At 37.5% G+C, this 12864-nt stretch overlaps 1 protein-coding gene and 1 non-coding gene across 3 annotated transcripts in view; one reads left to right on the plus strand and one right to left on the minus strand.

Moving 5' to 3' along the window:
* The window catches only part of VMP1 (vacuole membrane protein 1), a 102922-nt gene that overhangs the window by 14422 nt on the left and 75636 nt on the right, over positions 1-12864 (minus strand). For both annotated transcript variants that reach the window (XM_037491873.2, XM_037491872.2), the window contains exons 8-9: positions 9439-9519; positions 5619-5735 (exon numbers count right to left, since the gene is read on the minus strand). In XM_037491873.2, coding sequence (XP_037347770.1) covers positions 5619-5735; positions 9439-9519 — 198 coding nt within the window. The remainder of the gene's footprint in view (positions 1-5618; positions 5736-9438; positions 9520-12864) is intronic.
* LOC119233190 (small nucleolar RNA SNORD121A) lies at positions 7232-7311 on the plus strand. Its single transcript, XR_005122338.1, has one exon. It is a non-coding gene; the product is annotated as a small nucleolar RNA SNORD121A (small nucleolar RNA).

Raw genomic sequence — 12864 nt, forward strand, 5'->3', positions numbered from 1 at the left:
GCTCTTTGGAATTGATGTTTCTGTGTCTTTTGGGTAAATAACTAGGAGTGCAACTGATGGATTATGTGGAAGCTCTATGTTTAGTAGGTCCAGAAATCTCCACACAGCTCTCCATAGTGGTTGGACCAGTTTGCACTCCCACCAGCAGTCCAGGAGAGTTCCTTTTTCTCCACAACCTCGCCAACATTCGTTGCTGCTAGTTTTTTTAATATGTGCCATTCTCACTGGTGTCAGATTGTAGTTTTGATTTGCATTTCCCTGATTACAAGTGATGTTGAACATTTTTTCATATGCCTGTTGGCCATTTGCATTTCCTCTTCAGAGAAGTATCTTTTTAGCTCTTCTGCCCATTTTTTGACTGGATTATTTTTTTTGTTGAGTTTCATCAGCTCTTTGTAAATTTTTGTGATCAGTCCTTTATCATTAGTGTTGTGTGCAAAAATGTTCTCCCAGTCGGTGGGGTTTCTCTTTGTTTTTGTTATTGTCTCTTTTGCTGTGCAGAAGCTCTTTAATTTGATGTAGACTCAACTGGGGCATTTTCAATTTGTTCTTACAGAGTTACTCTCCATTAACTAAAAATGTTGATATCTTACTTTACACATAATGTGCCTTTAGGACTAACAAGTAATAGATATTCTCAACTGAATTCAACAAATACTATAAAAAGTACTTAATAATTAATAATATAAGGAATTAATAAAGATTTTTTTTTTTTGGTGGGACCCTCACTGGTGGCTGGGGATCGAACTGGCATTGCAGAGGCTGCGGGCAGCCTCGCAACCCAGCGCTCAACCGCTGAGCCACCAGGGGAGGCCCAGGAATTAATAAGATTTTTAGGGAACACAAAGATGAGGATACTTCTTCAATACCCTGAAGAAATTTACAAAATTTCCTATACATAAGTAGAAAGATGGTAAGTACCTACATATGAATAAAGATAAAACTATAAATGCCATTTAGTGATGAAGACAGTGTGCTATAAAAGTTCAGAGAAAGGGGGCCTCCCTGGTGGCACAGTGGTTGAGCGCTGGGTAGCAAAGCTGCCTGCAGCCTCTGCAGCACCGGTATGATCCCTGGCCACCGGGCAAGGGTCCCACATGGCATGCAGACCTCTCCTGCCGCCCGCTGCTCCCCTCAGCAGTGTATTTCGTCAGTCTGCCTGTTCTGTTCTCTGCTCTGGCTCTGGTGAATTCTCTCACCCTCCTGCGCTTCTGACTATACCCAGTGCTTGTATAAATAAATAAATAAATAAATAAATCTTTAAAAAAAAAAAAAAAGTTCAGAGAAAGGAAAGCCATAAAAATTCAACTAGAGTTCAAAAAAGCAATATTAAATTTATTTTCAATGAACTAATAATACTTTGATTAAATATGAGTAATTCTAGATTCTTTCTCCAAACACTTTAATGCTTTTTAAAAGATTTTTATTTATTCATTTATTTATTTATGCATAGAAGAACTGGAGACCAGGCCAGAGGTGAGGGAGGTGGGGGTGTATGTGTGAGAGGATTCCCTAGAGACACAGTGGGGAGCAGAACAGGTGGATCTACTGAAATACACTGCTGAGGGGAGCAGCAGGCAAGACAGGAGCGGTCTGCTATATCATATGTGGGTTAGCTCCCTGGCTGGGGATTGAACTCAGGCTGTAGAGTGAAAGTGCTGAGTATCCTAGGCTACTAGAAAGGCCTTACTTTAATGCTTTTTATTTTTAAAGATTTATTTTACTGGGCCTCCCCGGTGGCGCATCGGTTGAGCGCTGGGTTGCGAAGCTGCCCACGGCCTCTGCGGTGCCGGTTCGATCCCCGGCTGCTCCCCGGCCACTAGAGGAGGGTCCCACATGGCACGCAGATCTCTCCTGCCGCCCGCTGCTCCCCTCAGCAGTGTACTTCAGTCCTTCTGCCTGTTCTGCTCCCCACTCTGGCTCTGGTGAATTCTGTCACCCTCCTGCGCTTCTGACTGTACCCAGTGCATGTATAAACAAACAAACAAATAAATCATAAATTAAAAAAAAAAAATCTTTAAAAGATTTATTTTACTTACACAAGAGCTGGGGTATAGGCCAGAGTCGCGGGAGGGTGTGAGGATTCACCAGAGACAGCAGGGAGCAGAACAGGCAGATGGGCCGACAACACTGCTGAGGGGAGCAGTGGGCGAGACAGGAGAGGTTCTGCTGCGCCATGTCGGAATCTCCCTGGTTGGCAGGGAATCGAACTGGTGCTGCAGAGGCTGCAGACAGCTTCACAGTGCTGCGCTCAACATGATGAGCCACCAGGGAGGCCCTTTAATGGTTTTTAATTGTTAAATAACTTTAGTCCATGTACCAAAGGGGAGGGAAGGAAATAACAATATTTAAGAGTCCTCACAGTATCCATACAAAAAGCCAGTTACATGATTGGAGCTGTAAATGTTTTTACTAAGAAACAGGCTAATGGTTTTGGTCCCTGGTGATTTCACCTCCCTGAGCTCTCCTTACCATCATTTCCTAACATTCAAAATGAGCCAATGCGTAGATAATTACACAATTTCATTGCTTGAAAACAAAATAAGACTTTTTTTTTAAATATGTAACAGCTTGAAAATTCACTGTGGAGTTAAGACATAAACCTGTCAGACACAGAAGAACATATGTCTCAGATCCCTGAAGCTTGCGGTCTGAGTGAGGATTCTACCAAATAAACAAATGGCACAACCCACTCAACAATGTATACAGAGGAAACAAAAGAGTAGAGTAGGAAGGAAAAAAAAGATGGATTGTGGGAACTACTGATGGCAGAAAGAACAAAGAAACTATCTATAAAAGAAGGATCCTTCAATGGAAAAAAGAATCTTAGATTCATTTATTAAATTAGATTTATCTACTGAGTGAGCACTACATTCAAGATGTGATTCTAGGTACTTTAATACCTCAGTAAGCCTACAAAATCTGTTCTTTTTTTTTTTTTTTTTTTAAAGATTTATTTATTTATTTATACAAGCACTGGGTACAGTCAAAAGTGCGGGAGGGTGAGAGAATTCACCAGAACCAGAGCGGGGAACAGAACAGGCAGACTGATGAAATACACTGCTGAGGGGAGCAGTGGGCGCAGCAGGAGAGGCCTGCATGCCATATGGGACCCTCGCTGGAGGCCAGGGATAGAACCGGTGCTGTAGAGGCTGCGGGCAGCTTTGCAGCCCAGCGATCAATCGCTGCGCCACCAGGGAAGGCCCAATCTCTGTCCTCTTGAAGCATATATATTCCAGTGTGTTCATGTGGTTGTGGGTGGGAAGTTAGAGAAGCAATAAAGAATATACATGATAATTATATGGCATATTAAGAGTAAAAGTGAGTATTGCTGATTTTTCATTATTTCTTCATTATTCGGGAGAAAGGCAATGTCTTTAAGTGTCTTTCTACAGGTACTGGACTTGAACTTATCCAATGCAAGGGGAAATCGCAATCTACTATTATTAGTTTGGCTGATTTGGATTTTTTAGGGGAAGTTTAATAGATAGCAAGATATCAACATATTTTCACCAAGGAAGGTTGTCTAGTTTAAGTTGTGAAAAATGAGGAGATAAGTTCAGAAAAATCTGTGTGTGGGTTTCCCCCTTGTTATTTCAGAAATAGCTAAAATGTTTTTATTACTCATTAATACTGCTTACCCAAGGGCTGAGAAATGTTTGTTACCCCAAGCTACATCTGGATGTACATCAAGTGACATGCTTTTAGAAAGAACGTCTCTATGATACAATGCAACATAACAAACATCTAGGTTCAGTGATGGAACTCAGATGCTTTCCTTTCAGTAACATAGATGGATTTTAGCTTTATTTATATTTTTTTCATCTACAGACATACGGGATGAGTTTCAACATTTTAGAGCTTGGTTTGCATTGCAGGGCTTTAGGTAAGTGTTTTATCTTCCTAACATTCATTTCCACCATTTATGAAACTTCGATAGTTACCACCTCACAACACTGTTCTGAGATAACCAATGCAAACTGCCTGGCACGTCTTTATAAATAGCAGGCATTAAACAATTCAGTTTCTTAATCATATAAATAACTTATAGTTCAGAAGGGTGGGTAAAAGAATGGAAAGAACACTGAACTTGAAGCTGAAAGACTTGGGATCAAATTCCAGCTGTCCTTTCTTAGGCAACTATTACTGATTAACTTCTCTAAATTGGCAGTTACAAAATGGGAGTAGCAATTTATATATCCCAGGATTACAGTAACTAAATCAGATCACATACAATAAATGCTTTAAGGTGTGAAGTGCTAAATAAAAAATTAACATTACTGTAACTTGAAAATATCTTCTGAAACAGTTTAAAAATAGATTAGTTTTGAATATTCTGTAATGAAAGGCTCAGTAAGTACACAACCATTACAGAGTACTTTCAGCAGAATAAATTTCACTATTAAAGTATAATATATAGAAAGTTACTACATAGAGCAGATGCTATGTAGAGAAGCTTATGAACTCCTAGAGAAGATGCTATCAGTAATAACCTGCTATTGTTCCTTAGCTATTAATAGTTTCAAAGTACTGCAGGAAAGTTAAATGGTAACTTCCCCTTTCCCTCAAAAAGAACAAGAATGATTAAAAGAAAAAAATGACCTCAGGTACCCTGCAAAATAATTTATTTACTCACCACAATATTTTATTATTTAAAAAATCTTGTTATAGTGTTTTACATCTTTACCAAAGTGATTAGCACCATTAACATTAAAAAAACCTATGCTCACTGAATAAACTTACTGTATGGGGAAGGAAATATATTCCTTGAAGGGAGAAAAACACATCCTTAAAATTCTGAATGATTAACATGGCAGGAGAGTAGTCTCAATAAATTCATCCCTGGAGGTAGAAGAAACTTGGGAAATCGATGTGCTTTTTATTATTAAAGAATCATACCAGGGCATAGATACCACTAATTAGGTTCTTACTTTTCCAAAGAGGCCAATGTCTCTTTGTTGCAAACTTCACTGATTAAAATTCATTCCTGGTTAATTTAATTTACTCCAGTGACATTTGTCCTTAGAAGAAATAATTCACAGAATAGTCCTGGAAGCATGTATTCATCTCCTCTCATTTCAGTGCTCAGCCTCTTTCCTATACACATACATGAGCACACACACATGTGCACTATTAAAGATTTCGTGAAGTCTTTGAAGGCTAGCAGGCTCTTACATCTCTAATAACATCACTATAGTGTAAAACAACAACAACAACAGAATTAATGAAAGGCAGTGGTCAGTAAAGAAATATTTTTCTATCGTGTGTGAAAATAATGGGCATTTTCCTATATAGGAACATTATTTTTGTTGGGTAAGTCTTGAATAAACACTTTCATAAGGCAAAGAGTGAAATTAAGAAAGAACAAAAGGAAAGGAAAGAAAGAATAAAGAAAACAATGAGAAAAATAAAGGGGAGGCCACAATTTTTTAATAGGGATGGAGAAAACTGCCTGAAATTTACTAACCTCCAAATGATGTTCATGGCTGAATACCTAAGCAACCTACCAACCAAATGAAACAGAGGCAAAATCTTTACAACTTGCTTTAGAATAAACAAGAGAAATATGTTTTAAAGGACTCATCATCATTAGGTAAGGAATTAGAGGGTATAATTACCTGGATATGCATTTTAATTATTGCTTTTCCAATCAGGGTTGCACCAAAGAAAGTCCAAAAAGGTACAAGAAAGTGTCCACAAGTTATTCCAGCCAGATCAAACAGTGGATTTGGAATCTATAAAAGAAGAAATTTCTTTTGATGAGACTTCCATATACAATCCAAAGAACACTTTAGTTTTAGCACAAATAAATAAATACATGCAGAATTCTGTTTTATGCCTGCTTACACTGGAAAGAGATAAGCGTTCCTTGATCAGCACTAGACAGCTCATGTTAGGCAAGTATTTTAAAATGTCTATAAATTGAGTCTGATATTGAATCTGTGCTTTTATTTCTCAACATAATCAAGTGTGGACACATCAGAACACAGATTCACATGCTTTGAATACTCAATCCCAGATAACAGTTTTACAACAAATACCTTTTCAAAACATACCCACATTTCAGGAATGCTAAAGACAATTTCATGTAAAAATACAAAGAAACCACGGTTTTTGAGCACTTCACCAATTTTTCTCCCTTATGGCTGTTGGCTGAACCACTTAAGCCAATTAAATTTAATCATTTATGTCAATTTCACATTCAAAATTTCAAAGTTCAGTTGTTTAAAAAATATTTGTCAATATGTTCTTTTAAAAATAATTCCATGACTGGGCCTCCCCTGGTGGTGCAGCGGTTGAGCGCTGGGCTGCGAAGCTGCCTGCAGCCTCTGCAGGGCAGGTTCAATCCCCGGCTGCCGGGCAAGGGTCCCACATGGTGCGCACACCTCTCCTGCCGCCCACTGTTCCCCTCAGCAGTGTACTTCGGTCCTTCTGCCTGTTCTACTCCCCGCTCTGGCTCTGGTGAATCCTCTCACCCTCCTGCACTTCTGACTATACCCAGTGCTTGTATAAATAAATCTTTAAAAAAAAAAAAATAATGCCATGACTAAATTAGAATTCAAATGTGCTTTTGTAAATAACACTTGAATTCAATAACTCAGTTTTGTTTTTCTCATCTAAATTCAAATGTTTTATGTAACTTCATTTCGGTTATTTACATGGTTATCACAACCATATAATAACAATATCACCTGCACAGACTTAGATCTGTCAGTTCTTGAATTTTCTCATGTGACCCTCACAACCCCATACATTACAATTCTAATTGTTTTATTTTATTATCATACTTCAATTCATGTCGAAATGTAAATTAATTTAACATATATAAGATATTTAAGTCAGAATAGAAAATAATTAGAATTTTATAATATTTTGGACATCTCAGTCTATGTTGGATACTCTAAGAAGAGCACAATCAATGACTATTGTTACAGGTGCTTTTCACTAATTATTTTATCAACTACTAATTAAGTACATAAAAATAAGATTAGAATTAAAATAACTCTTAAGAAATTTTGAGATTTTTTTCCCTCACTAAGTTTTATCTTAGTTTTTGTGTTAACAACAAAATAAATAACAAGCTTCTTTTTACCTTACATAAAGTATGCATAAATATGTGTTAAAAATCTCTAGAAAAGTTTTAGAAGCCCAAATTGATCTGTCAATTTATATTAATACTGATTATGCCTACTCAAATATAAAGAAGACCAGTTGGTATAAAAATGAATTTTTCCAGAAAACAATGATGGGATAATTTCCAAGCATATATCTGATAATTCCATGTGGAATTCAACTATGAGTCTCCTGAACAAAGATAAAAATATTTCTTCAAAAAAAAAAAGTGAATTCTTAGTAGTTAGGACATAAGCATAGATGTGTCCAAGAATATAATTTAAAAAACAATAAATCAAAAGTATTTGTATTTCTTCCAGGAATACTGAAAGCTAACTTTTATTGAAGCTTTGATCTGTAGGTACTTTTCGAAGATTTCAACATCAGCTTACTCAATCCCTAAAACAACGCTATACAATGTTATTATAACCATTTCACAGATGAAAAATATGAGACAGACAGGGTAAGCAACTTCTTCAGTATAAATAACATAAAACCCCGAATTTAACCCAGAACATAAACTAAGGACATTATTGCTCAGTAACTCTTTCGGCTTAATTTCATTCTTCTGGACTTCACAGCACCTTTTATTTATCTCCTTCACTAGACTTCAAAATTCTTAAGGAAAAGGAACATATGCCTCACTTCTTTACTCCAAGTGTGTAGTAGTGGATACAAAGCTGATGAGAAACAAGAAATGGTTGAGCTTTAATGTTGTAGGCATTGTGTTATCAGTTTATCATCTTAAATATATCAGCCTTTTCGTGAGGATCTTATTGCCCCATTTTAAAAATTAGAAAGTGACAATGTTGTAAAAGTACCTCAATAAAAACTAAATAAAACCTTAAAAAAATTGTAAGAATAGGGCTCAAAGATGGTAACTTGACTGAGATTACACTGCTACTAGGCAAATATTGGCAAAAACAGGTAAAACTGGTTTAGAAGTCCCAGTAAGCTATTTTCTTTCCATTATATCATACTATATACATACAGCACCAATAAATTGCTCAAATAGTTGAGATCAACATTGCAAAAAATAACTTCTATATTAAAGAGGAAAGTTAATTATAAAAATTTCTAGAATAGCCAGGCTCAACAGATAGTAATTTCAGGCTTATTTTAGATGGCTGAACATCTTATTTTATTTATTTATTAATTTAATATTTATTTATTTATTTATTTATTTATTTATTTATTTATTTATTTATGCACGCACTGGGTACAGTCAGAAGCATGGGAGGGTAAGAGAATTCACCAGAGCCAGAGCGGGGAACAGAACAGACAGGCTGATGAAATACACTGCTGAGGGTAACAGCGGGCGGCAGGAGAGGTCTGCGTGCCATGTGGGACCCTCGCCGGTGGCCGGGGATCGAACTAGCGCTGCAGAGGATCTGGGGCAGCTTTGCAGCCCAGCGCTCAACCGCTGCACCACCAGGGGAGGCCCTGAATATCTTATTTTAGAATAGCTCTAGAATGTTGACATCATATTTGAAATTTTGGCACCAACATCCTATTTTGGCCATATGCTAAATGGTGAGAAGGGGTATCTTCATGTTCTAGTACACAGTAGATAAAACAGTAATGTATCTGTAAAAGATCATCTTGTGAATTTTAGTTATAATGACTACTTGTATCATATCAACAAGGTGCTTAATAATTCTCATCAAAAATACTATCAAATTACCAATAATTGTGTATAGGTTTTCAGTAAAAACTTCCATCATAATACTCTCTCTCAAATATATGTGGGTCTACTAAATTAGAAAAGGATTAGGATAAATAACTTATCAAGAACTGTCAATTTCACAAATTCTACAAGTTGAGACATTAACTAAGTTTTCGACCTAAATGGGTTCTTAGTTCCCTGTAGTCAAAGATGTCCCTAACTTTGCCATCTTCCTAGATTAATGTCACTTACACAGGGGTTTATATGAATTCTTCCTTGTAACCAAAGCTTGAAACTTTGGAAAACACTACCTGTCTATAATTCTGTAAAGAATGAAGTCATTGTTACTTGTTAAATAACACTACATTATAAATCCTTTACAAGAAGGATGGATTTTTGTCTCTTATTGTTCCTATGGAATCAAGTCATTTCGATCTGAAGTCATCAATGCACGATGAAATGTCTAGAAATCAATAAACAAGATATGAACACATCTAACAGAAAACAGCTCAACTGATTAGTAAGATCAATGTTTAATAAAATCAGATACCCCTTAAAAGTGGTATCACTTTTGTTCATTTGGGAGTGTATCTTTAAAAACAATCAATCAAAATATAAGTCTACCATTTATTGGAATGTCTCACTTTTAACATACTTACTGAAGCACAGGCCAAAATTCCAAAAAATCCAACCTTCTGTACTAGGTTTTGAACTGCCAGTTTAGCTCGAGAGGCAAAGTCCTGTAAAAAAGAAGGATATCAAAAGATTAATGAAAAGTACAATGAAGAAGGAAGTATGGCTCTTTACAGAATTAAAACATCTCACAATCTAAGAGCATGGATTCACAAATGACTTTTAAAAATCGGCAGTCTGTACTAGAAAACATGCAAATAAAATCTTCACAGAACATTACATCCTTAAAGGTAAACTTTCACATTCCAAGAATAAACCAAAACATTGTTACTTTGTTTTTTGAATTCTATTTGGATGATCTCTAAGGATTAAAAAAAAGTTATAAACGAGCCATGAACCAACTCATTCTTTTGGAAATACTGGTTAACTTACATCTATCTCTTTCTCTTTCCTTCTATAACTTGTCAGATGTCTTCTTTGATTAGTATTAGGGTAGGAAATTATTATGTGCCAATAACCAAGCATTTATTACTCCCCAAAGCAAAATAATACAATGCTTGTACAATTTAAGCTGGCTTTATATTTGAGACTTTCAATAACCCTGAGGTATAGGTGGAAGAGCTTCTTCAGACTGTGAAACCAGTGCTTTTTAAAAAAAACAAAAAGATTTATTTATTTATGCATAAAAGAGCTGGGATACAGGCCAGAGGTGTGGGGCGGGGAGTGAGAGGATTCACCAGAGACAGAGTGGGGAACAGAACAGGCAGATTGACTGAAGTACACTGCTGAGGGGAGCAGCAGGCGAGTCAGGGGAGGTCTGCTGTGCCACGTGGGTTGCTCTCTGGCCTTCCGGGTGATCGAACTCGTGCTGCAGAGGCTATGGACAGCTATATAGGTTGCATCCTTTTTTTTTTTTTTTTAAGACTTATTTATTTATACATACAAGAACTGGGGCACAGGCCAGAGGCGTGGGAGGTGGGAGGATCCACCAGAGACAGACTGGGGAACAAAACAGGCAGATTGACTGAAACACACTGCTGAGCGGAGCAGCAGGCAAGTTAGGAGAGGTCTGCTGCACCATGTGGGTTACTCCATGGCTGGGGATTGAACTCGTGCTGCACTGGCTGCGGATTGCTTCATAGGTTGCGTCTTAACCCCTTGTGCCACCAGGGAGGCCCGAAAACCAGTGCTCTTTTTATTTCACTGTGTTGCCTCCTGAACTGAAACATGCATTTGGCTGCTAGCTAATTTCTATTGTTTCATTCTTCTGGCATGTTGATGCTACTATTATATATATGTATATATACTTTTTCTTAAAATTCCTAATTTGAAATTTGACTTGTAATTTTCCAGTTTAAAACAATGTGTACTCTAATCAAATTTCAATGAAAACTGATACAATTTTACAGTATTAGCTGATGTGCCTTTTCAAAACTTCACATCAAAGAAACTCCATTTCTCTCTTTAGTTCAACATTCTAATAGGCAACAACGTTATTGGAAGTTGAGAACATAAAAGATAGAAGATTCCTTCATGAAATAGGAAAGGAATTAAAGCATTTTCTAATTGATAAGAGAATTTGTGTATTCTTACTGAAATAACAACAAATCACATAGTGAATACTGAAATTAAAATTAAAAAACTAAAACAAAACCATAAAATTCCCCCTACTCACATGCTGAGGATGGTAAATAAAAGGAATTAAACCAGAGAGGCATTTTTATTTTATTTTATTTATTTTTTAAAGATTTATTTATTTCTTTATACAAGCACTGGGTATAGTCAGAAGCGCGGGAGGGTGAGAGAATTCACCAGAGCCAGAGCGGGGAGCAGAGCAGGCAGAAGGACCGAAGTACACTGCTGAGGGGAGCAGCGGGCGGCAGGAGAGGTCTGCGCGCCATGCGGGACCCTCCTCCAGTGGCCGGGGAGCAGCCGAGGATCGAACCAGCACCGCAGAGGCTGCGGGCAGCTTTGCAACTCAGCGCTCAACCGCTGCACCACCGGGGCATATTTTAAAAGATATTAATCAATCAATAGAAACACTTCAAAGTTCAAATATATAGTTTCTAAAAGTTAATCATTAAATTCTGTGGTGCAATTGTGTGACTTATTTGCAAAAAAAGTTTTCCTTATGTATTTATTAAGTCAACTATGTCAGATTTAATATTTTATTTATTTATTTATTTATTAAAGATTTATTTATTTATTTATTTATACAGGCACTGGGTACAAAGTCAGAAGCGTGGGAGGGTGAGAAAATTCACCAGAGTCAGAGCAGAGAGCAGAGCAGGCAGACTGACAAAGTACACTGCTGAGGGGAGCAACAGGTGGCAGGAGAGGTCTGTGCGCCATGTGGGACCCTCACCCCGTGGGGGGCCGGAGATTGAACCCGCGCAGCAGAGGCTGCGGCAGCTTTGCAACCCAGCGCTCAACCTCTGTGCCACCAGGGAGGCCCAGATTTAATATTTTTAAAACAACTGAACTACTGCAGCAAATGGGCATGCACATTTTAGTTTTTATTCATATTTCTAATTAAAGATTTAATTTTTTTCTTGAATAACATCTATTGCATTAGGTGTGAAATACTTATTTTGATTTCAAACTTTAAGAATAATGAAATAAATACTTCTACACTTTAAAACAAATTATTTTTAAAAGTTCCAATTATTTTTAACAATTTATACAAATAATCCCTAAATTACTAAATCATTAACTCATTATAAACACTAGATAAAAACTAGTAAGCCAAGGGCCTCCCCCGTGGCGCAGAGGTTGAGCGCTGGGTTGTGAAGCTGCCCGCGGCCTTTGCGACGCCGGTTCGATTCCCCAGCTGCTCTCCGGCCACCGGAGGAGGATCCCACATGGCGTGCAGACCTCTCCTGCCGCCCGCTGCTCCCCTCAGCAGTGTACTTAGGTCCTTCTGCCTGCTCTGCTCTCTGCTCTGGCTCTGGTGAATTCTCTCACCCTCCGGCGCTTCTGACTGTACCCAGTGCATGTATAAACCAAAACAAAACAAACAAACAAATAAATAAAACATGCCTCTATTTAAAAAAAAAAAAAAAAAAAAAAAAAAACTAGTAAGCCAAAATGAAGAGCAATGTTCATTTTGAGTTTTTAAATATCAACTTATTAGATTAGAAACTTAAAAGAGTCTTTTTTTTTTTATAAATTTTATTTATTTTTGCACAGATGAAGTAGGTTGTAGGCCAGGGATATGGGGCGGTAAGAGGATTCATCAGAGACAAGAGTCAAGAGAAAACAGGTGGATTTACTTAACCACACTACTGAGGGCAGCAGTGGATGAGACAGGAGAGGTCTGCTGCACCATATGTGGGCCAGCTCCCTGGCTGGGGATATAAGCATAGAGGTGATAGTGCTGAGACTTAACCCCTAGGCCACCAGGGAGGCCCCAGGTTTTAATTAATATAGCCCAGGAAAATGCCTCCCTTTAC

The sequence above is a fragment of the Talpa occidentalis genome, unplaced genomic scaffold (assembly GCF_014898055.3).
Source record: "Talpa occidentalis isolate TD23 unplaced genomic scaffold, MPIMG_talOcc4v2.1 talOcc4.7, whole genome shotgun sequence".
Classification (NCBI taxonomy): Eukaryota; Metazoa; Chordata; class Mammalia; order Eulipotyphla; family Talpidae; genus Talpa; species Talpa occidentalis.